The sequence below is a fragment of the Pristis pectinata genome, chromosome 12 (genome assembly GCF_009764475.1).
Source record: "Pristis pectinata isolate sPriPec2 chromosome 12, sPriPec2.1.pri, whole genome shotgun sequence".
NCBI classification, from domain to species: Eukaryota; Metazoa; Chordata; class Chondrichthyes; order Rhinopristiformes; family Pristidae; genus Pristis; species Pristis pectinata.
The window spans coordinates 28,708,199-28,734,482 of NC_067416.1; the positions used below are offsets into that span (position 1 = coordinate 28,708,199).

Here is a 26,284-nt window from a genome sequence, read left to right on the forward strand (position 1 = left end):
GTCAAAATGATCGTAGTGTTCTAGAACTGTAAACTGTAATGATTAGGGTTTTGCTGGTTGATTCATGAACCGAATGGTTGAAGGGAAGTAACTGTTCTTGAACCTGGTGGTGTGAGATTTCAGGCTTCTGTACCCCTGCCCGATTGTAGATGCAAGAAAATAGCATGGCCCAGATGGTGGGGAACTTTGATGATAGATGTTGCCTTCTTGAGGCAGCACCTCCTATAGATACTACTAATAGTTGGTAGGGATGTCCCCGTGATGTATTGGGCAGAGTCCGCTACTCTCTGCAGCTTCTTGCATCCCTACGTGTTCAAATTGCCATACCAGACCATGATGCAACCAGTCAGGATACTTTTAACAGTCCATCTGTGGACGTTTGTTAGAGTGTTTGGTTACAAGCTTAACGTCCTAAGAAAGTAAAGACACTGGTGCACTTTCCTTATGATCGCCTCTATGTGCTGGGCCCAGGACAAGTCATCCGGTATGTTATCGCCAAAGAATTTAAAGCTGCTGACTCTCTCCACCGCTGATACTCCAATGAAGACTGGTGCATGTTCACCCTCCTTCCCATTCCTGAAGTTAACAATCAGCTCTTTAATTGTGCTGACGTTGAGCGAGAGCAAATTACTTTGACCAAATTATTAATCACCAATCCTAATGTCTCTATATGTAGCTTAATCCTATTTTTTTGTTCTGCTAATTCACCTTTCAAGTGTGTTAGGATACCTTAGAATGTAAAAGCAAATTTTCCAAATTCTGTTCTGTTAATAGAACATGTTCATGTTCTGTTTGGAGTGGAACCACTCCCTTTGAGTCCCTAAGTTATTTTTACAGCTTCTCCTCAAATTTAGTCATTTGAAAAATGCACAGTGCAAACCACTTTTCAGTTCTGAAGATATTTCACGTGTTCAACAGTTGAAGAAATCCATTTTTCTTTCCTTTTTATAAGGGTGAACTCAGGAATGCATTGGAGAATTTACTGTTCGCCTGAATGCTTGCAATCACAACAGCTCTCGAACTCAAGATCAAGTTGTATTGATTTCTTTATTCACCTTTTGGATCTTTTGAAATGAGGGAAAAATACATTTCTTTATGTGTTCAGAAACCAGATTGAATAATATCACTCCCACTTCAGACAGCAGGTCTAAAAGGTATCTTCAATTCAGTCACAGAAATAGGCTGTGGCTGAAATGATTGCTATTCTTCAAGTATTCTTGTGCTCCCAAATAACCACAACATCCCAAGTGTGTCAGTCATGTGCCCTCATTATATTTGCTTGCAACAACAGACAATTTTGTTACTGACACTGAAATTATACTGCAACCAGTTTTGTGTTTTTTAACTATTCTAAAATGAAGTTAAACACACAGAGCAGTTTTGGCATTATTTTCAGGTAAACATTTTCCATTATGTGAAACCTCCTCAAAGGAGAAATCTCATCTTTTTTTTATCTTATTGGAAGGTTGTTGAAATTAAAAATTAATGAAGAACTCAGATCACTTGCTTCCCCACATTATCACGGTAACAGTTTTGCTGGGCAGAACATTACAGATGCACAGATGCTTGATTTTTTTAAAACTTGTCTTCAGGATAAGGGTTTCATTTATTGACTAACCCTAGTATCGTGAGGCAATGGTAGGCCTCACCTTTGAACCAAGGCTGACTGGGGTGATGACGCTGCCACAATTGAGGATACTAAGATAGAGACCACTACTAGGGAGAAGGAATGCTGATATAAGGCAGGATGGTGTGTGACTTGATGGGTAGATGGAAGTGAGATACCTTGATACTGGACTGCATAGTGCTTTGTGCCTACCTGCAACTCAATCCAGTTTCTGCGAGGAATAAAATGGTATTGAAAATCAGGGGCTTAAAGCAAGTTGTGTGAAGTCCACAATTCCTCCATGCATCCAATGTGTTAATGCATCGAAGACCCAGCAATTGCACAGTGCCATCCCAGCTGTCCCAATAGTAGTACTGGTGCATGACTGGACACCATAGCACAAGAACAGGCCCTTCAGCCCATGATGTTGTGCTGAACTAATTAAATGAGTAATTAAACACCTGACTAAACTAGTCCCTTCTGCCTACACTCTCCCTCCATTCTCTGCATATTTGTGCGCCTTTCTAAGAGCCTCTTAAATGCAGCTGATGTATTTGCCTCTGCTACCACCCCTAGCTGTGCATTCCAGGCACCCACCACTCTCTGTGTTTACTATCCATTTTCATCTTTTCAATCGAATGGCCTGTGGCATCCATTCATTTAAACAGGACCTTCCTGAGGACTCTTGTTTAGGTTATTGACTTACCTAGCCCACCATCGGTGGTCTCCCGCTCTCTCCCTCCTCCTGGTAACAGCTTCCACTATCAAGCAACTTGCTGCTCCCACCCACTGATCTGACACCCACTGCCATCAATCTCCACTCTGATCTGACAACACACCCCCAAACACCCTCCCCAGCTACTACTGTCATCCCAATCGACAGTTGCAGCCCCCTGACTAGACTACCAGCACTGCAACTGAGGCTTGCTGTTCCCACTTCATCCATCCCAGCCCCAACTAACAGTCTGACTTCTCTAATTTTACTACTTCAGCACTAACAATTGAAGTTCTTCCTGCCAACCCCACTGTTACCTAGCTGATACCCTTTCCCTGAATCTTCCTGGATCCAACTGGATCCAGCCTAGAACTTCTCAGACCTGCTTTCCTCTGAGCAAGTGCAGTAGCATTTTTAATTTATTATCAGTGAGCCCACAAAGTTGGCCTGCTGCACACAATTGCCTAACGTGCCTTTACCAGTTCCAACCAAGTTCTGGATCTTGGTGTATCCATTACTCTTCTATATGCATCTTCGTTGGTCAAAGTGGTCACAGGGAGGGAGGTGCTATTAAAGTAACCTTAATGAGTTTTTGCATTACATCCTGGTATCATGCATACTGCAATCATCACCACAGTAGTGTAGCAGTTAGTGTAACGCTTTACAGTGCCAGCAACCTGGGTTCAATTCCGGCCGCTGTCTGTAAGGAGTTTATACATTCTCCCCGTGTCTGTGTGGGTTTCCTCTGGGTGCTCTGACTTCCTCCCACATTCCAAAGAAGTATGGGTTAGGAAGTTGTGGGCATGCTATGTTGGACCCAGAGCGTGGCGACACTTGTGGGCTGCCCCCAGAGCACTCTATGCAAAAAGATGCATTTCACTGTGTGTTTCAATGTACATATGACTAATAAAGATAGCTTATGAAGAAGGTGGTTCTGATAATACTAAAACCAGTTGCTCAGCCTTGTACACCATTGAAATTATAGAGCATTGTTTTGACTGAACTAATTCAGGCAAGCAACAAACATTCTGTCAAGGTCCTGATTTAAACCTTGTTAATAATGGATAAAACTTCAGGAACCACACGGTGCCAACTACCCAACCTCTTCCCTGCCCTTGCATCTTTGATATTGATATGGTTGGTCCAGTTCGAATTCTTATCAGAGTAATTTTTAGGATGCACAGGGAAGTTTACTGGGCCTTTTGTTGTTTAAGATCATCATTACCAGACCAATTATAAGCTGCAAATGTGATACAGTGTTTCTCCACCCAAGCTTAGATGTTGTCCAGATCATCCTGTTTGCTGGCAGTGGCTACTTGATCACAAGTTATGAATTGAGTTGAACACTCTGTAACTGTCAGCAAGCAGATGTTTTTCCAGACATATGACACAGGAAAGCTGTCTGCCCAAGGACAATGCCCTGAAGGATTCTTGCAGTGAGGGCTTCAAGTTGTGATGACTGAACTTCACCCACCACAGCTGTTGATACTTGTACTTTTGAATGTGTTGCACTCTGCTTTTTCTTGATCCGGGGAAAATTGCGTGTGAAGCTTTACCTGATCGCAACAGTCAGAATTTTACTCAGCTGAATAACTGCCATTTGCAGCTGTAAAGAAAATTAATCAAACTTTGAAATTATTTTTTCCTATCTGAATATTACTAACAGCTTTTCTTGAACACCAAAGCTTGGACTGAATATTTCTACTTCTGGTTTGAGCATCTTTTAAAAAAAAACTGTGTCAAGTCTATCATTTCAGTAAAATAATGTAAAACTTAATCAGCTAATGCTAATACTTGATATCTATGTCTGCTACTTGGTTCACTTTTATTGAATGGTGAACTAATGTTTAGAAATACTTCTATTTTGCAGTACAGTGACACCTGGAAATGAATCATCAAAATATAATTGTGCATGTTTGCTCCACAGCTGGGAGAATCCATCACAGAAGTAGCCAGCAACATGATGCTAGTGGATGAACACATACTGTGGATGGCCCAGAATGAAGAAAAGGCCTGTACCCGAATTGTGCAATGCGTGGAGCTCATTGCGAACCTTGTGTTGAACAGCAATGCACAGGGTATTTCAAAGGTATTCGTTTCAATACTGCTTTTTCTCTATTGATTAGAAAAGATGAAGTGATCCATTAAGTTGTACAGTACTGTGCATACTTGAAGATAATATTCCTTCAGCTAGTAGTGTTCTATTCATTAGTTGAACATTTATGGTATTACAAATGAATTAATGAAGCATTGTTGGTGAGGAAAAGATATACTTGGTAAGCCTTTACTCAGTGATGTGAGTCAGAAGAGCAATTCCTCAATATTTAAAAAAATATTTTTTATTAATTTATTTATGCACTTTCTTGGTTGTGGCCTATTGTGTGAGAACATTCGCTGTGGATTTTACACAGTTCAAAACAATTTATTTGCAGAAGATCCAAAGGACTGACATGATCAAGGAACTTTTGGTGAAGTCTGGGTGTGGGGGCTTTCTGACCTCCAGGCAATTGATTAGGCAGTGAACGGCCTGCTGGATTGTTGATCAAACCAGTGGCTCTGTAATCTTATTTTGTTATTATCCACGGTTCTTTCTTTAACTGAGGGTGATTCAAGCACACTGAGTTAAGTCAGGGAATGTACAAAGAAGAACGATACTTCCTCAGTTCTCACTGAGGGTGAGATTGTCTTTTTCATATGTTGGTTATAAACTGTCAACTTGGTTAGCAGAGACAGGCTGCAGCTTCTCCGAGGGGTACGACTCATGATTTTAGTGAAGGCAGTGCATTTTAGAAAAAGTACAATTTCCAACACACTGTTATATAGTCACAATATATATCAGTATGAAGCAAGACTTTTTTTTAGTTCTTACTTTGGGCCTTGTTCTAGCTTTATAACTGTTTTGGTTGTTATATCTTAGATAAGTCTCATAGGTGGCTCTTAATTCCCTGTACTGTTTGAGGCTTCTACTCTTGATTTGCCATCAAAGTAAATATGCAGTCATGCACTTGGGAGTTAAAGAGCAAACCTTGCCTAGTAATTGCAGTTCAGTGCTAGATTTATCTTCTGATTTCTCATTCTGGACTTGTATCAACTCTTGTTTTATGCTTGAAGTATGAAGCAAATTTATTTTGCAAGATTTAAATTGACAGTTAAGTAACCAGAGTATAGTAGTGTGATAATATAGAATTATTTCTAAATTTACAGAAGCTAGCCTTCTACATAACTCCACATACAGTCTAAATATTGAAAAGACTGATGTTTTCAGTCCAAAGCTAATCCTTTGAAAATATATCATTTTCAGATCATAAAGGAACATATGATATGCTTCCCAATTGTATGTTAAATGTCACGAGGGCCCACTGCAGTTGGAGAGGAAATTCACATGGTGGTAATAGAAACTGCCTGACTTACCTTCCGATTAAATGTATAGGAATAAAAATCATGCAGATTGGGCACAGTTGTCCCAAAACCCTATATAACTCCGAGAAGACCTTTTGATCTAAAAGCTCTTCTGCACCAGGAAAGTTGCAATTAACCTGTGTTGCGTGGTGACTCAATGCATGTTTTATAGGTGGGTCCTCTATCGGCAAAATTCTAACCTGCAGAAAGCCACGGGTTGAATAGAACAGGCATTCTAGTACTAAATCCACTCAAATACCTGTTGTCCATCCGCTCTACAGTACAGGGACGTTGATAGGTCACAGAGTCAGAAGAGAGAAGTCAGCATGGGGTGGGTGAGGAGGAAGGTGTTCGAGCTTCATTCATTGTGGGTGAATGGTAACAGGATCTCCAGGGTAGCCTCAGGGCATTGGGAGACAATAGTCTCAGTGCTTATAGGGGATGAGTCAGTACCAATACACAAGAAGTGCTGGAGGAACTCAGCAGGTCAGGCAGCATCCATGGAGGGAAATAAACAGTCGACATTTCGGGCTGAGACCCTTCATCAGGACTGGAAAGGAGGAGGGCAGAAGCCAGAATCAGAAGATGGGGGGAGGGCGAGGAGTACACGCAGGCAGGGGATAGGTGAGTTCAGGTGATAGGCAAGTCCAGGTGAGAGGGGGATGGTAGGTGGGTGAGACAGAGGAGAAGATGTAATAAGCTGAGAGGTGATAGGTAAAAGAGGCAAAGGGCTGAAGAAGAAGGAATCTAGTAGGAGAGGGTAGGGGACCATGGAATAAAGGATGGAGGAGGTGGGGAATAGATGGGCCGGTCATCAAGGTGGGGGAAGGGAGCCACAGGAATAAGGGAAGACAAAGGAGAGGGGGGGGGGGGGGGGGACGAAAAAGAAGGGGCGGGGTTAGAGAAGTCAATGTTGAGGCCATCAGGTTGGAGACTCCCAAGGCGGAATATGAGGTGTTAATCCTCCAACCTGGCAGTAGAGGAGGCCATAGATAGACATGTCAGTGTGAGAGTGGGATGTGGAATTGAAGTGGGTGGCCACTGGGAAGTCCTGACTGCTAAGGCAGACGGAGCAAAGGCGCTCGACGAAGTGGTCACCCAATCTGCATCAGGTCTCACCAATGTACAGGAGGCCGCACTGGGAGCACCGGATGCAATAAATGACACCCTTGGACTCACAGGTGAAGTGCTGTCTCACCTGGAAGGATTGTTTGGGACCCTGGATGGTGGTGAGGGAGGAGGTGTAGGGACAGGTGTAACACTTGGTGCGGTTGCAGACATAAGGGCCGGGGGGGTTATCAGTGGGGAGGGACGAGTGGACAAGGGAGTCGCGGAGAGAGTGGTCTCTTCGGAAAGCTGAGAGAAAGGGATGAGGGGAAGATGTGCCTGGTGGTAGGATCCCATTGGACGTGGCAGAAGTTGCAGAGAATGATGAGTTGGATACGAAGGCTCGTGGGGTGGTAGGTGAGGACTAGGGGAACCCTGTCCCTGTTATGTCGGTGCGGGGAGGGGTGAGGGCAGACATGTGGGAAGTGGAGGAGATACGGGTAAAGGCAGCATTGATGTGATGGAAGGGAAACTCTGGTTACTGAACAAGGAGGATGTCCTCTGATGTCCTAGAATGGAAAGCCTCATCATGGGAACAGATGCAGAGGCAGCAGAGGAACTGGGGGAAGGGGATGGCGTCCTTACAATTGACAGGGTGGAAAGAGGTGTAGTCAAGGTAACTGCGGGAGTCAGTGGGTTTGTAGAAGATGTCTGTGGTTAACCTGTCTCCGGAGATGGAGATAGAGAGATTCAGAAAGGGGAGAGAGGTGTCGGCGATGGACCAAGTCAATCTGAGGGCAGGGTGGAAGTTGGAGGCAAAGTTGATGAAATTGACGAGCTCAGCACGGGTGCAGGAAGCAGCCCCAATGCAGTCAGTGTCGTCATCAGGTGGTGGAAGTTGTGGTTATGATTGGGTGGTGGAGAAATCGGATTTATGATTAGGATGGGGGACACAAAGGATAACTGCCACGATCTTTTTTCAAAAATAAATTTTATTCATAAAAAAGGTATGTACAAGAAATACTAAAACCAGCATATGGCTTTCTTTACATTCATCGTGCCGTTCCATCTATACATTCATAGTTTTATCGGTTCGATATATTTGTAGTGTTAGCGCATTCTGTGTATGTAGCACCATTGCCATTCATCTGGCCTCTTTGAATAATACAAACATGAAGTGTTTTGCAAAACTTTTACCAGGGCTTAAGTCTCTCAATGTCTAGTGGCAGCATGATCTTAGACTGCAGTCCTTCCCCACAGAGCCTTTGCATTGGCTGCACCAAGTTTCTGTACATCCCTCAACATGTACTCCTGCAGCTTGGAATGTGCCAGTTGGCAGCATTCCCCTATGGACATCACATTGTACTGGAAGACCAACAAGTTTTAGGCAGACAAAAGTGTATTTTTCACTGGGTTGATGATCTTCCAGCAGCACTTGATGTTTTTAGCAGTATGCATCCCTGGAAACAGCCTGTTAGATCAGAGTCCTCTGTAATACAGCTGCTCAGGGTGAGCCTCGACAAGGATGCTTGCATTTTTCTCCAGATCTTTTTTTGCATATGTCCCATCAACAAAGAGTTGGGCAATCATCTCATTCTCATCACAGCTGTCCTGAGGGCAGCATGCATTGAGAGTGAGACTCCAACCATGCAGAAAGGATCTGACGGGGAGGTCCCCTCACATGGCCAGCCAAGGCAGGTCTTGGTGCTTGTTGGTGAGTTCTGGCAATGAGGCATTCTACCAAATGGCTTTGACTGTCTGCTTGGGAAATTATCCTACAGGTCCATTGTGTCCTTCTCCAGTAGTGCCTGCAGGACATACTGTGTTGACCACTGTCTGATGGACTTGTGGTCAAAAGTATTTTCCTGAAAGAATTTTTTTCATGAAGGACAGGTAGCGTGGCAAGCTCCAACTGAATGGAGCATTGCGTGGCAATAAATACAGACCCATCTTTGACAACACCAGGGACAGGTAGAACCTCAGCACATAGTGACGCCTGGTGCTTGTATACTTTGGTACAGCCACACAAAGGTGGCCATCAGGACGAGGGCTCTTTCTGCGCCCCCCCCCACCCTGTTGTCTGGAGACTTGTTCATTGTGGCTGATTGGACATGCTCCATCTTGGATGCCCAGATGAAACAAAGGATAGCTCAGGTGACTGACATGGTGGAGGAGCACTTTACGAACCACACCTGCACCAAGAACAGCAACACCAAGAGCATCTTGCTCCTGATGATCAGGTTCTTGCCTGTCATCGAGAAGGAGGGCTGCACCCAGAGTCCCAGCTGACCTTTAACATTGCCTATCCACTCCAGCCAATTTCTCTTACACACTTCGGCCCTTCTGAACCAGATCCCCAGCACCTTCAGGTAGTCAAACGTGACAGTGAAGGGGATGGTGGATCGGTCATGCCAATTGCCAAAGAGCACTTCCTACGGTTGACTCTGGCTACCGACGCCAGCTCAATCTGTTCACAGATGCTGATCAATCTGCGGACTGAAGCAGAAGACGAAGATGTTGTCCACGTACCTGGAGACTTTGATCTGAGTGCTCCCACTGTCTGGCATTGTCACCCCTCATGTGCCCATGTCCTTCCTGATGGATTCTACAAAGGGGTCTATGCAACACACATTGAAGACAGGGAGAGTGGGCAACCCTGCCTTACTCCAGACCAGATGGGGAAGCTATCTGTTTCCCATCCATTGATTTGGACTGTACTACTGATGTCTCATTCCTCCCCCAAAGCGGGCTTTGGGGAGCACATCCATCATTTATGAGTGCAATATCCTGTCAAAGGCCTTCTCCTGGTCCACCAGGCAGGTGTCCATCCCTCTACCTGGATATAGGTGAGGCTGTCAGAGATTCTCCTGACAGATACAGCACAGGTTTGGTCTGGATGGATCACCTGATCCAGAACAGACTTAATTCCTGTTGGTGATGACTTTGGACAGGATCTTGTAATCCATGTTTAACAGATATGGGTCTCCAGTTCCTGATGTCCTCCCTGTTCCCCTTGTACATGATGGTGATGATGCCCTTCCTCATGGATTCTGGTACGCTCCCAGCCAGAAGCATAGCATTGTACACTTCCAGCAGATCTGGACCCATCTTGTCCCACAGAGCCTAGTAGAACTCGGCTGGTAAGCTCTTGTTTCCAGGAGTTTTATTCCACTCAAGGGCATGGATGGAGCCTGTCAGCTCCTCCAGGGTAGGTGGCTGGTTCAGCCTCTCCCACTCGTTGATATCTAAGACCTCCGTGATAGAAGACAAGAAGTTCCAGAAGCTGAGCTATATGTGGTCCTTCCGTCATACAGACAGAATAGAAGGATTTACAGGTCCTCAATATGTCTGCCAACGAGGACATTACTGATCACAGAGTTGCCCTGTAAACCCTTTGGACGAAGTAACGTGAGCGTATCTAATCCTGCTTCATGGAGCAGACTCTGGATCAGAAGATGATCTTGGAGGATTCTGAGGCAAAAAGTGAGGCTTGCCACCTCTTTGCTTCTTGGAGTTCTTCCCTCATCCACCTCCCTTGACTGCAGAAGGAGAAGATTCTGCAAGTTTCCTCTGACTTTGTCTTGCTTTCTGAATCACCGTAAGGACAGAAAACCTTTTGATGTTCTCCTTGGTTGCTTCCGACTAGTGCGTAGGGCAGTCAAAGAGGGACTTCACAGTTCTCCAGTCTGTGTAGTCCCTCTTTATTTCCTCGAAATATCCATTACCTCAGAAGTCTTGGAGGCAGTTGATGTTCTTGACCCTGATGTTTCAGGAAGGACAGGGAGGGAGGCAAGAGAGGTGGGGGAGTGGCACTGTTGATCAGAGATAGTGTCACGGCTGTGGAAAAGGCGGACATTGTGGAGGGATTGTCTACGGAGTCTCTTTGGGTGGAGGTTAGGAACAGGAAGGGGTCGATAACGGTGCTGGGTGTTTTTTATAGGCTGCCCAATAGTGATAGGGTTATTGAGGAACAGATAGGGAAGCAAATCCTAGAAAGGTGTGAGAATAACAGAGTTGTTGTGATGGGGGATTTTAATTTCCCAAACATCGATTGGCATCTCCAGACAGTGAGGGGTTTAGATGGGGTGGAGTTTGTTAGGTGTGTTCAGGAAGGGTTCTTGACACAGTATGTAGATAGACCTACAAGAGGAGAGGCTGTGCTTGATTTGATATTGGGTAATGAACCTGGTCAGGTGTCAGATCTCTCAGTGGGTGAACATTTTGGTGATAGTGATCATAATTCTATCTCATTTACGTTAGCACTGGAGAGGGATAGGAACAGACAGGCTAGAAAGGTGTTTACGTGGAGTAAAGGGAATTATGAGGCTCTCAGGCAAGAACTTGGAAGATTAAATTGGGAACAGATGTTCTCTGGGAAAAGTACGGAAGATATGTGGCAAATATTCAGGATATTTGTGTGGAGCTCTGCATAGACATGTTCTGATGAGACAGGGGAGTCATGATAGGATACAGGAACCATGGTGTACGAACGCTATAATAAATCTAGTCAAAAGGAAAAGAAAAGCATACAAAATGTGTAGAGAGCTAGGTAATGTTAGAGATCTGGAGGAGTACAAGGCTAAAAGGAAGGAACTTAAGAAAGAGATTAGGAGAGCCAGAAGGGGACATGAGAAGGCCCTGGCGGGCAGGATCAAGGAAAACCCCAAGGCATTCTACAAGTATGTGAAGAGTAAGAGGATGAAATGCGAAAGGATAGGGCCTATCAAGTGCAGCAGTGGGAAAGTGTATATGGATCCGGAAGAAATAGCGGAGGTACTTAATGAATACTTTACATCGGTATTCGCCACGGAAAAGATCTGAGGGATTGTAGTGGGGACTTGCAGCAGCCTGAAAAGCTTGAGCTTGTAGATATTATAAAAAAGGTGGTGCTGAAACTTTTGGAAAGCATCAAGTTAGATAAGTCGCCAGGACCGGATGAGATGTAACCCAGGTTGCTGTGGGAGGCGAGGGAGGAGATTGCGGAGCCTCTGACGATGATCTTTGTGTCGTTCATGGAGACAGAAGATTGGAGGGTTGTGGATGTTGTTCCCTTATTCAAGAAGGGAAGTAGGGATAGCCCAGGGAATTATAGACCGGTGAGTCTTACCTCAGTGGTCGGTAAGTTGATGGAGAAGATCTTGAGAGGCAGGATTTATGAACATTTGGAGAGGTATAATATGATTAGGAATAGTCAGCATGGCTTTGTGAAGGGCAGGTCCTGCCTTACGAGCCTGATTGAATTTTTTGAGGATGTGACTAAGCACATTGATGAAGGGAGAGCAGTAGATGTAGTGTATATGAATTTCAGCAAGGCGTTTGATAAAGTACCCCATGCGAGGCTTGTGGAGAAGGTGAGGAGAAATGGGATCCAAGGGGACATTGCAGTGTTGTTCCAGAACTGGCTGGCCCACAGAAGGCAAAGAGTGATTGTTGAAGGGTCGTTTTCTGAGTGGAGGTCGGTGACCAGTGGTGTACCTCAGGGATCTGTACTGGGACCCTTACTATTTGTGATTTTTATAAATGAACTGGATGAGGAAGTGGAGGGGTGAGTTAGTAAGTTTCCGGATGACACGAAGGTTGGAGGTGTTGCGGATAGTTTGGAGGGCTGTCAGAAGTTACAGAGGGACATAGATAGGATGCGGAGTTGGGCTGAGAAGTGGCAGATGCAGTTCAACCCATATAAATGTGAAGTGGTTCATTTTGGTAGGTCAAATAGGTTGGCGGAATATAGTATTAATGGTAGGACTCTTGGCAGTGTGGAGGATCAGAGGGATCTTGGGGTCAGAGTGCATAGGATGCTCAAAGCGGCTGCGCAGGTTGACTCTGTGGTTAAGAAGGCATATGGTGTATTGTTCTGCATCAATCGGGGAATTGAATTTAGGAGCCGTGAGGTATTGTTGTAGCTATATAGGTCCCTGGTCAGACCCCACTTGGAGTATTGTGCTCAGTTCTGGTCACCTCACTACAGGAAAGATGTGGAAGCCATAGAAAGGGTGCAGAGGAGATTTACAAGGATGCTGCCTGGAATGTGGAGCATGCCTTATGAAAGCAGGTTGAGGGAACTCAGCCTTTTCTCCTTGGAGAGACGGAGGAAGGGGGGGACCTGATTGAGGTGTATAAGATGATGAGAGGTATTGATAGGGTAGATAGTCAGAGGCTTTTCCCAAGGCTGAATTGGTGGCCACAAGAGGACATAGGTTTAAGGTGCTGGGGAGTAGATATAGAAGAGATGTCAGGGGTAAGTTTTTTACTCAGAGAGTGGTGAGTGCGTGGAATGGGCTGCCGGAAACGGTGGTGGAGGCTGATACGATAGGGTCTTTCAAGAGACTGTTAGATAGGTATATGGAGCTGAGTAAAATAGAGGGCTATGGGTAAGCCTAGTAATTTCTAGGGTAGGGACATGTTCGGCACAGCTTTGTGGGCCGAAGGGCTATTGAATTGTGCTGTAATTGTTCTATGTTCTGTGAACTTGCAGCATTCCATCAAGATCTTCTTCATGAAAAGCTCTCAGTTGAAGCAGTTCCCATTGCTGAGATCCTTCACTGTCACCCTAACAGTGCTGTGAACATCTTATCCTCCTCCCATAAGGTTCATTGCCATGGCTAATGTCACGGTGCAGGTTATAGCAGCTTATATGCCGGAAAGAGGTGTTAGATTGGTTCTCCGATCAGCATCAAGATCCACCTCTGCAACAGCAGGTTAAGCTCTCACTGGGCGGCCACTAGATCTTGCAGAGTCCTCATCACCCTCCTCCTCCTCTTCTTAATCTTTCTATTCTTGTTCTCTTTCTTCATTCTTAAGTGACGGGTAGGTGCAAACTTTACAGGGCACTAAATGCTTCCAAGTGCCAGAGCGTGACTTTAGATCTAGGTAGTTAGGTCCTCTTTAAGTCTTGCTGAAGCCATTGTTTGCATGACTGAACTTTGTAGAGGTGGTGTCTAATTATGGAGTGAGGCCTAATTCAATTGAGCAATATTATATATTATATTATTATTATATATTGTGCCTCTGTGTGAACCTGGAAACAATTTGGTATAGTTTGGAGACTTCGCAGTAGGTCCCCATAGTGGTTTTCCAATTGCATAAACAACTTAATGTGAAAGAATTTCAAACCCTTCCACACTCCAATTTTTTTTTAACATAGGCTAGCATATCGCTTACTTTCTGAATTCTTTGCTGTGATTTGTGTGCAAGGACAGCCATCTGTATGGCAACACATCACAGCCTCTCACCTCTGAAACAGCATTCTGCCTTTCTATATTTCCTACCAAAGTGGAAAGCATTACATTTCTCCCCATTATATGACATTTGGTTTCAAATTGGCCCATGATCGAATCAGCCCTTTTATAACATGAAGGAAATTTACTGAAACTTCTTGGAACTCAAATATTTGACTCCATGATTTTAAAAAGAAGACCGTCTTTGAAAATGAATCAATCATATAATATTGCTTAACTGAATTATGCCTCACTCCAGCCTCTAATTGGTGAAATCTTATGACATAGTACTTAGGTAGCGTAAGTAGCATTTGCACTGCTAATCTCGTAATGACCAAAGTTCCCAACGATTCGATCCCAGTGAGATGACACCAACTGCTGTGCTTCAATATCAATCGCACCTATGATTGTAGATCTCATTATCTGCACTTCAGGCACACTTACAATTATTGGCTGTCCCATTGCCCAAAAATTCAGTTTAATAATATTCCTTTTGCACTACTATTGGAGATTGTGTTTTCCACACAGTGAGATACACTAATGAACATTTTATATTGCTCTGGAAATTCAGCATGTTTACACCCCTGACCTAATTTCTGCAACAAACGTACAGAATGACATCATTACCCATGGTCCATGTTGTTCTTTCTTTCTTTCTTTTTCAATCTTTTTATTAATTTTCAAATTAATACAGATTAATACATATAACATCGGTAATTATACAGGTAATACAAAGAGATCAGGAGGACTATCATGACATATTTAGTCATAAAAAATATATTCTAGGCCCCACAGTTTCTTGGTAAATGAATATATTACAAAAAAAATCAAAAAGAGAAAGAAAAAGATTTATTATATTAAAAAAACCCAAATCGAAAAAAAAATTATAAGTAATAAAACAAAACAAACTAAAAAAAATTTCAGAAGAAAAAAAACTGGACTGATATTTCTCAATGAACAAAGAGCGTTATTATGTTGTCAACTCCGCTCCTCCAATGGTCCATGTTGTTGATGGAATAACCGTTGTTGGGAACTCCAGGAGTGACCATCGTTGGGCACTCCTGGAACAACCCAGTCATCTCAGCACAGGTAGGACTCAAGCTTTACTTCCATCCTTCAGGACCTATCCCCAAATTGCAGCAACAAACCCTGCTTCCCCATACCCACTCCCCAAACTTGCAACCTGTCTACCAGGCTTGAGCTTCAACCCCTGCCCCCTCCCCCACTTACCTCATGTGGCATGATCCTTTCCTCTCCACATCACTCCCTCCCTTCATGCAGTTGTGCTTCAAGCCTTCAATGTGTCTTCCAAGACTGTCACAACAAAGGCTGCTGAAGCCTGGTTACTGTTTCCCACAACCTCCCCACCCCCACCCCTCCCAATCAACAAAGCACTGGGCCCTGATGTCACCAGCACTTTGCCCACTATCAAATCACAGGGCTCCAATGTCCCCACACTTCTACCCCCCAGAACCACCACTCTGGTCACAATACAAGCCCAAGAACCCTCAACTTAGCAACCAGACCTTCCATCCCCATAACCCCAACTCAAAACAGACCTGCAGCCAGTAAATTTTTAATGATAAAATGTGAAACTGAAGTTACAGTGAAGCATCTGAGTGATGAGAATTGAAGTACTAAGCGGAAGATATCTGAGAGACACCCATCATCTCCTCTCCAGCCAACAATGGTCAGAGCAGATACTAGGCTGGAATTCACTGGTGCCCTACTGCAGTGCCTGACAACTTTTTTAAGTGCACTAGAATTTCTGGGCCATTAGTCCTAAAACTTTGGCACCTTGCTCTCTTCAACTGGGGTACTAGGCTTCCCTCTCCAGCTGCACTTACTAGATCCTTGTGTGAGGCAACCACTCTATTCTGAAGAATTTATTTTTTGAGATTCAGGCTGTTTGTCAGTCACATCCCCTGTGGATATTCTTGTAGAGGCAGATAGTTCTCACTTTGCTCACTCCTAGACCAACCAAAGAAGCAAGGGTCTCCACCAGGTCCGGTGTGTTCAAGAGATGGCCGGGGCAGTCCTTGCTTCAGGAACATCCTGGGAACTCATGGAAGCAACAGAAAGCTAGTTATTGACCTGTGCAAGATTGGCAGAACATTTAAATATCGTCGTTAACATCAAGAGGTAGCACAAGACTTACGCATAGATTTTTTAAAAAATTGACCCAATTATAAAATCATCAAATATTTAGTGTCTATAAATGATGGCATCTATAATGGAGTTCAAATGATTACTCCTGCATCTCAGTAGAAATACAATAGGATTCTCAGCAGTCTAACTTGCTTGTTGGGTTGCATTCAATAGAATCAATAACAAGATTTTAGTCCAGTGCAGAGATGTGTTGAACAATTACTGCCTTGATATTTTATATTTTGCTCTCTGAATTTCTAATTCTGAAGCATTCTCACCCCTTACCTATAGATTATCAGAAAAAAATTACTGTAGCTGTAAAAAATAAATGAGATCTTCATGCCCATTCAACTGAAACAAACATCAAATATTGCAGCAGGATCAACTTTTTGAATAGCTGCACTAATTAGTTTTATTTCAAGAATACAGGTTACTTTGGAGTTATGCAAATGGCATAATGTGATCTGGCTCACTATTTGTAGCCTGCTTTCCAAAGATATAGTCCAAGCTACATTAAACAACAGGTATGGAGAAGAAGATAGCAGTGAAGTGCAGCAATGATTACAAACAAAATTTGGCAGAAGGCCAAAAGCTTAATCTTAGGGTTAGGCTTTAAGGAGTAACTTACAAGATGTGATAGAGGTAGAGTGACAAAGATCTCAGGGTATGCCAATGCTGGAGTAATTAAAATTGGAGAGGCTCAAGATGCTAGAATTGGAGCCAAACAGAAAATCTCATATGGTTATAAAAATTAGAAGAGATCATAGAGATAGAGTTGGCCAAAGCCATAAAGTAATTTGAAAACAAGGATGAGCAGATTTAACTTGAGTCATTGCTTAAACCAAAGCCTGTCAACTGAGGTGAAGGGTAAGCAGGATTCCATGCAACTTAAGGCAGAGATAGCAGAGCTTTTGCTGAGATTTTGAAGTGATCAATAAATTGACAAATATTTTTTTAAAAGCTTATATCGTACTGAGTAATACTGGACATGAATTGTCTGCACAAAATCTGAAAGTCAAATTGTGTTGGCAGTGCAACAGCTTCTTTAAGAATTCAAAATAGTAAACGTAAAGCTGTTTTGTAGTACAAAATTGAAGCCTACAGGCAAGAACATGTTAACTTTGTATTTAAAACCAATGAGAAATGCTGTAATATATTCTTGCCTGAAGGATTTGAATTATTCAAATGTTCACAGAAATATACACTTAAAATTGCACTTTCTCTGTTGAACCAGTGCAAGTAATAACCTATAACCTCTTGTGTTCTCACTAAAGGGGAGCAATTTGCATTCTGCAGGGAAGGTTTCTGTTAAATATTTCAGGCTCCCCAACCATGTCTCTTGTTTGTTAATTCACATCAGCCTGTGACTCCATTTTTCTTTCAAAGCAGGCTGAGTATTAAAATGTACTTTGCATGTTAATGTCATTTTATTATGCAAGCAGCAGTCGTGCTAACTTGAATTTTGTTGATTGAGGTCCAAGTTCTATCGGCAAACTCTGCAGTTTAGTCACTCTTACAATAGTAACAACCCTGTTTCAGGTAATTTATCATGACCTTTTTAAATTTGTCTTAGTGAACCTTTCAGTCTTGTGTCCATTAAAGCTGAAATGAAGTAAGGTTTAAGGCTGACTGTAAATAAAATAAACCAGTGTTTCTTTTACAATGTCACGCAACGCTGAGCAATTCCTGTTCATCATGGATGACTGCCAGCCAGCAATTAACAATGCTGAATTGGCTCAGTGAGATAGCATGGCTTTCTATGAGACCCAAAAAAAACCCAAAAAGGTGGTAATAGAACTGATAGAAGTCTCAAGCTTAAAGTGCTACTAAATCATATACCTAGATTATTCTCCAACTTCTTGCTGGTTTCACTGAAATTCCTTCTGGTCAAATATGTTCTCACCAGGTTTCCATGAATATAGCACTGGAGGCCTTCAAGATCAAGCCAGCCAGTTTCACAGGCATGACCTGCACAGCTTTCCAGAAGGTCGTTTCAAATCCACAGAGATCATCGATTCGTGATGTCGGTCAACGGGTTTGGGAGGCTGAATCTCGTCGAGACCAACATCTGAATTTTAAATGCAATACAGGCAATCTTACCAGTTCTCTTGTGAATTTCCCAGTTAAGGTAAGAATGATTTATGGTGGGAAAGTAAAGCAGGCATTTTATCACAACTACTTTTTAAAATGTAAAGATGATTACCTTTCTAAATAAGCTGTCAGTCCTAAAGGGCATTTTTTGCCTAATTCACAAACTAAAACAAGGATCATACACCATTAGGAGAACTATTAATTATGATTGTCTTTTATTTATTCACAAGCTATAGGTATTTATGGCTATGTCAGTATTTATTGTCTGTCCCTAACTGCACATGAGAAGATGGTATTCAGACTGCACCAGTTCAACAAGGTAATCAACATGATGGTTGACTTGTTTAACTGGGTGCAGTTTGAATATTGGAAGTGTCAGGCAGGGAATCCAAGGGTTTTGCCTCAAGGCAATGAAGGAATGATGATGAATGTGCAAGTCAGTATGGTGTGTAATTTGGAGGTAGTATTGTTGCAATGTGCCTGTTGTACTTGTCTTTCTAGGTGAGTAAAATTCATGTATTTGGGAGGTGCTGTTGAAGGAGTCTTGACAAGTTGTTTCAGTGCATCTTTCCATGTGCATTGTAGGTGGGGGAATGGCTTTGGGAAATCAAGTGATGAGCCACTTATCACAGAATACTCAGCCAATGGTTGACTCTTGTGGTCATTCTACTCACATATAGTTGGTCAATTTGGTTTCTGGTGAATGGTGGCCTAAGGTGTTAATAGAGTCTAATAATGCATTTGGATGTCAAAGAGACTCCATTGGATTGTTGAGATGATTGCTGCCTGACACCATTTTAACACTAATCGTACATCACATCAGCCTAGGCCTGAATGTTGTCCATATCTTGTTGCATGCAGACACATACTGCCATTTACAAGAGCAAGGAGGTCATGATGAGCATTTATTAGTCACTGATTCTGCCACAGTGGGAATATGTCCTCCAGTTTCATGCACACAACAACAAGAAAGGTATGAAGGTGTTAGAGCGAATGCAGAGGAGATTTACTTGACTGATGCCAGGGATGAGAGACTTTGGTTTTGTAGATGCATTAGAGAAGCTTGGGTTGTTCTCCTTGAAGCACATAGAGAGAGTAAGTAGAGATAAACCATTTCCATTCACAGGAGGGTGTAGAATGAGATTACCAAAAGTCACCTTTTTAATTTTTTTTTGCTTTCTATATGTAGAAAGTTGTTAGGATCTGAAATGCATTATTGGAAGTGGATAGTGCATTCAGATTTAAGCATGGTATTCAAAAGGAAACTGGCTATGTACTTAAAAAGAAAAAAATTCAGGGTCATGGGGACCAGATCAAGTCATGGGACCAGCTGGATTACGCCTGATGTAGCTAGCGTGGACTCAATGGGCAAAATGGCCTCCTTCCATGTTGAAGCTATTCTGTGAACAAATGAGTTGTGAATGAAACTGGAAACTACAATGATCAGTCGACCATTCCCTCATCTGATCTGATGATGATGGTAAGATAATTGATAAAGAAGCTAGAGATGATTGGGCCTGGGAGATGGCCCTGAATGACATCTGCAGCGATGTCCTGGGGCAAAAGAAAATGACATAAACTAATACAACCATCTTCCTTAGTTTAAGCTGTAACTCAAATCAGGGGAGAGCTTTCTCTTGATTCCTACTGATTTCAATTTTACTAGAGTTCCTCAATGCCACACTTCATTAGACTTGACACCAAGCCAAATCATTGTTGTCTCACCTCCAAATTTAGCTTTCATCCAATTTTTGACCAAGGTTGTAATGAGACCTAAAATCAGTGAGGTTTAATGACTTCCCTGAATTGTGGTCCTTGGAACATACTTGCTACTCATGCTGAACCTTAACTAGTATATAATAAAAGTTCAGCAAAACTCCTTCATTTTGTAACTTGTGCCTCTGATAATAAAACCAATCCATTTTAACAGTCTTCTGAACTTGACGTTCTACCTCCAAGGTTGAATGTATATGTTCATCCCCATATTCGTTTGTCCTGATACCCTTTTAAAATTATGACACTCACAGTTCCCATCAGAATTTATCGACACACTTGTGTGTTAAATTTCATCTGTGTATTTCACCAGTCTATGACCTCCTGATGTCTGTATCTACCAGCTTCATTGTTTACCACATCTGTGACGTTAAAGTCATTTGCAATCTTTGAAATTATGTTCTGTGTAACCCAAGTCCAAGTTATTAAAATATATCAAAGAAAACAAAGATTCTAATACTAACCACTGAGCAATGTCACATCGACACTTTTCCAAATTTGGAAAACAATTCTCTACCCCTGTCCCTCAGCCAAATTTGTATTCAAGCTGGTACTCTGCCTTTAATCCCACAAGCTTTATTTTTGCTCATTTTGTTCACTTTAATGCTATAATTAGTTCCTATACCATTTTAATCAATATTTATTGGAATCATTCTGATTGCATTTACCCTTATTTTCTCTTCACCTTGGACTGCCTGTGGCAAGTAGCCCTGCAGGCAAAAGGTTAATGGCTGATTCACACCCTGGTCCCTGCCAATCAAAATTTGAGAATGATCTAAGGTAACCCAGTACTGAATTACATTACCTCCCCCTCTCTCCAAACCCGTTTGAAACCATTGGCTTTTCTCTGCCCCCTCCTGAAATATGCATTTTTTTAATGAAGCCTAACGTTGGATTTTCAAAACGCTGAGCAGTTCCATTGATGAGAGGCAGTGAACTGCTTTGAAGTTTGAATGAATCTTAATAACTGGAAAAAAATTGCTATTAAATCAAAATATTAAAGAGAAACCCCTTTATCCAGCTAATGGTGAGAATATGGAATTTGTCACCACCAGAGACTGATGTGAAGAGAGAGGTATTTAAAGTAAAGCAAATGAGGGAGAAAGGAATAGTTGGTTGGGTTGATAGGAGCAGATGGAACAGGTTAATGTGGAACATGAACAAGATGCCATTTACCCCAGTTAGACCCAATGGCCTGTATCTGTGTTCTACCTTGCACGTAAAAATACTTTCACCTTCAAGAAACATTCCACTGATGTGAAACAGCTGAGTAAGAACCAGAAAATTGAATGTCCCTTAAACCCACCCAGTTCCTGAAAGGACCTTCCAGATGTACATGTTTATCTTTCTCAGCAGGTTTAGCACATTGAAGTATTGATGTCACACAGCATGCAATGGCTTAACTTAAGTAATTGCTCTGCATGAAAGTGAGGGCTTGGAGTAAATCAGTGAATTTGCTCAGATGGAAGTCCTGTCCAGTTTTGGTATTTCATAATGGGCATTCATGGATGTTCTTAAAACGACAGGTGGCAGAAGGCCTGAGACTTATTATCAAAACATTTCAAATGTTTATACTAAATGGAGGTCCCATTTCACTGTGTAGAGGATAGCATTTGACCTCAGGGAAGGGTGGTAGGTAACAAAATGGATTGACTGGATAACAAATGGAACCTAGTGTTGTAAGGCAATTAATTTCATGAAGAAGAATACAGGGAAGATGGCAAGTGAGAGACAAGGTGTCTGGAATATTTTAATTAGGGGCATAGAATACAAATTAAAGAGAAATTAATAAATCAATTCAAAGTATTGCCTTGGCTGCAGTTAGATATTTGAGTGCACCCTTTCTTTGGGGCTTTGTAGTGCTGATATACAATCAGAGTCCCACAAAAAACTAGCGAAGTTGCCAAAAATACATTTGAACCAGTGCAATGGTCACCTGCACCCAGAATCACACTCATAACAGGACCTTGCCGCAAGCCCTTACTGCTTCTGTTGACAGCTGCTATGAAGGCACAGATGGAGGCCCCACAGAGTCCACCAGCTCCATGGTCGAGTGCTGATCCAGCTAGACTGGCCTTGCCACCTGGGAGCTGCTAGAAGCTCTAAAGGAACAGCAATATGCCTCCAGGAAGCAGCTCGATGTCCTCATTGAGCAGCGAGATGCCACGTCTGAGCTGGTTACTGTTCTCAATGAGCAGCATGATGCTACTTGTGAGCAACTTCCTACACTCAGTGGACACAGGACTGGTGCACATGAGCAGCTTACAGTTCTGTAGGAGCAAAGGGATGCTGCATATGATTAGCCAGCTGTACTTCATGAACAGAGAGATGTTGGACCTCAGCAGATTTCTGTCCTACGTGAGTAGAGATAAGGTAAACAAGAACTCATCTCCTTCTGCAGGGGCAGAGCCATGACACCAACACCCATTGTTCTGTTCAGATTGTACCAAAAGCAGACTCCAAAAATTATAGTGAAGATATGTAGATATCTTTATTAGTCACATGTACATTGAAACACACGGTGAAATGCATCTTTTGCGTAGGGTATTCTGCAGGCAGCCCACAAGTGTCACCACGCTTCCAGCGCCAACATAGCATGCCCACAACTTCCTAACCCGTACGCCTTTGGAATGTGGGAGGAAACCAGAGCACCCGGAGGAACCCCACGCAGACACGGGGAGAATTTACAAGCTCCTTATAGACAATGGCCGGAATTGAACCCGGGTCACTGGCGCTGTAATAGCGTTACGCTAAGCACTACACTACCGTGCCTGCCAGTGACCAGGGACCTGTGATTCAGGGGCTATCAGCAGGACCTTAAGCTGAAACAATGGTGAGGTGGGTTCCGAATGCCATCAGATAGATGCACCGTTGTCAACCCTGTCACCTGATAGGTCACCCAGCAGGGATTCAAGGAATCCCTGTCTGTTGCAAAGACACCAACTTTGGTTTTGTTTATTCATTTTTCAGGATCTGAGTGTCTGTGGCAAAGCCAGTGTTTATTTCCCTTCGCTGTTTGTCTTTGAGAAGGTGGTGGAAAACTGCCATCCTGAGTTGCTGCAGTCCTTCTGTTGGATGGGGAGTTCCAGGATTTAGATCCATAGATGGTGAAGGACCGGTGTTATATTTCAAAGTCAGGATGACATGCACCTCAGAGGGGAATCTGCAGGTAGTGGTGTTCCCATGTGCCATCTCCCCTTGTCCTTCTTGGTGGTAAATTTTTCGGGGAATCTGTCAGAGTAGTCTGAGTAACAACAGTACATTTTGTAAACAGTATAAGCTACAACCACAATGGTGGAGGGAATGAATGCTTAGGGTGGTTGCTGGGATGCCAGTCAAATGGACTGCTTTGTTCTGAATGGTGTTGAAATCTACCTCAGATTTGTTGGATCTGTAGAGGATATTCCATCACACTCCTGACTCCATAATGTGTCAGTGGAAAGGCTTTGGTGTGTCAAGTGATGACTTGCTCATCGCAGGATACCAAGCCTTTGACCCTGCTCTTGTAGCCACGGTAGTCAAGCCATTGGTCCAGTTGAGTTTCTGATCAATGATGATCCCAAGGATGGTGATATTAGTGGACTTGGTAATGGTAAAGTCATTGAATGTCAAGAATAGGATGGTTAGACACACTCTTATTGGAGATGGACACTGCCTGCACTTCAGTGGCATGAATGTTACATGACACTTGCCAACCTTTGCCTTCTGTGCTGCTTCATTTCCTGAGGAGTTCTCAGTGGAATTGAACATTGTGCAATCATCAGCAAACATCCCCACTGAACTTATGACGGTAGGGATATTGTTGATGAAGCAGCTGAAGGTGCTTGGGCCTAGAATACTTTGACGTATGATTCCAGCTATTGGAGTGTTTTCCCCTTGATGCCAATTAACTTCAGGTTTACCAGAACTGCTTACTGCCATACTCAGTCAAGTGCTGCCTTCATGTGAAGGGAGGTCACTCTCACTTTACCTCTGGAATTCAGCTCCCTAATCCATGTTTTGACCAAGGCTGTGCTGAAATCTGGAGTGGAAGCCCTGGTGAAATCCAAACTGTGCATGTCTGAGAAATGAGTGAGTACCACTCAACGACACCTTTGATCACTTTACTGATGATTGAGTATAAACAGATTTGGTATTAATTCATTGGATTGGATTTCACCTGCTTTTTGTGACCAGTTAATATCCAAGAAACTTTCCACAATATCAGATCGATGCCATTGTTGTGACTATACTGGAACAGCTTGGCTAGGAGCACAGCTCATTCCAGAGAGCAGGTCTTTAGTACTACATGGTATGTTATCTGGCCGCTGGGCCTTTGGTGCATCTGGTGCTCTTGGCCATTACTTGATATGATGTGGAGTGAGTTGAATTGACTTGAGACTGGTTTCTATGATGGTGGGGATCTCAGGAGGTAGCTGAGATGGATCATCTGTTTGACACTTTCCACTGAACATGGTTGTGAATGCTTCAGCCTTGCCTCCAGCACTCGCATGGAGACCGCACCATCGTTGATAATGGAGATTATCTTGGAGCAAAAAACAAACTGCTGGAAGAACTCAACAGGTCAAGAGGCGTCTGTGGAGGTTGACATTTCAGGTCAAGACCCTGCGTAAACACCTATTGCTTTACTCGCAGAGTTCTTCCAGCAGTTTATTTTTGCTCCAGATTCCAACATCTGCAGTGTCCTGTGTCTCTGGGAAATCTTGGAATCTTCTTTTCCCATTAGTTATTTAATTGTCCACCATCATTCTTGATTAGATGTGGTAGCATTGCAGAACTTCCATCTGTTAGTTGTGTGATCATTTAGCTCTGAGCATTTCATGCTGTTTTTGCTGTTTAACGTGGATATAGTTCAGTGTTCCAACTTCACCAGGCAGGCACCTCATTTTTAGGTACACCTGGTGCTCCTCCCAGCATGCCCTTCTGCACTCCTTACTGAACCAGGATTGATCTCCTGGAATGATTATAATGGTGGAGTGAGGGATGTGTCAGGCCATGAGATTACAGTTTGTGGCGATTTGCAATTCTGCTACTGCTGATGGTCCACAGTACCTCATGGTTGCCCAGTTTTGAGCTGCCACATCTGTTCTGAGTCTATCTAATTTAGCATGATTGTAGTGCCACACATTGCAATGGAGGATGTTATCAGTATGAAGATGGGACTTGGTTTCTACAAGGACCGTGTGATTGTCACTTCTACTGATGCTACCATGGACAGATGCATCTGCCAGATAGATTGGTGACAAGGTCAAGTAAGCTTATTCCTCATATTGTTTCACTCACTACCCACAGCAGACCCAGTTTGTCAGGAACTCATCTAGTACGGATGCCACCAAGCCGTTCTTGATGATGGACATGAAGTCCTCCATCCAGAGTACATTCTGTGGCCTTGCTACTATCCGCGCTTCTTCCAAGTGTTGTTCAACATGGAGGAGCACTGATTCGTCAGCTGAGGGAGAACCGCAGGTCCTGGTCAGGAGGAGGTTTAACCTGATGCCAAGAGACTGTTGTTGAGGACTCCAAGGAGTTCTGCTTCCTCCCTGTGTACCACTGAGCTGCTACATCTAGTGGGTCGGTCCTGCTGGTAGAGCAGGATGTACCAAGGGATTGTGATGGAGGAATCTGGGATATTGTCTGTTAAGTATGATTCTGTGGGTACATTTAGACCTGCCGTTCCTCTAAATTCAAGATTATTAATTGAATTTAAACATCAGCTGCGGTGGTGGGATTTGAACTCTGGTCTCAGGATTGTTAGTCCAAACATCTGGATCATTGGTCTGGTGGACCAGTCACTTTAACTGCTGCGCCACTGCCTTCCCATCTCCCATATCAGCCTCTCTGGCACCACGTGCCTGTGCTCCACAGCAGTCATTGCAGACTATTCCCTTAACTGGCCCTGGCCGGCAAAGTGAGGCAAGAGTTCTCATCAGTCATCGAGAACATCTGCATAGACTGAAAAGTGAAAATCATCAATCTTCTAGCAGCAGGACTGCAACCACATGGGGGACACTGCAACATAGCATTCAGCCAACAAAACACACGAGATGGGAAAGGCACTAGGGTATGCAATTTTACTGAAGAGTGGTGTAACTCCTGACTTTTATATTCTTATTTTCTCTTATCATTGATTCTCAGCACACTAGAATTGGTGAAATCTGTCTTCATTTAGGGCAAATAAAATCCTTCAGTGTACTGCATTGGTGTTGCTGCAGCCCCTGTCAATGCTTATCTGGAAAGGTTGCTAATGGAGTGCTGTCAGTGGTGTCACTTCTGAGGCACCCATGGAAT

General features: G+C 43.2%; 1 protein-coding gene across 2 annotated transcripts in view; it reads left to right on the forward strand.

The window, feature by feature from the left end:
* LOC127576866 (adhesion G protein-coupled receptor A3) overlaps positions 1-26,284 on the forward strand; it is a 438,420-nt gene that overhangs the window by 272,183 nt on the left and 139,953 nt on the right. For both annotated transcript variants that reach the window (XM_052027670.1, XM_052027671.1), the window contains 2 exons: positions 4,249-4,410; positions 18,039-18,260. In XM_052027670.1, the coding sequence (XP_051883630.1) occupies positions 4,249-4,410; positions 18,039-18,260 (384 nt within the window). The remainder of the gene's footprint in view (positions 1-4,248; positions 4,411-18,038; positions 18,261-26,284) is intronic.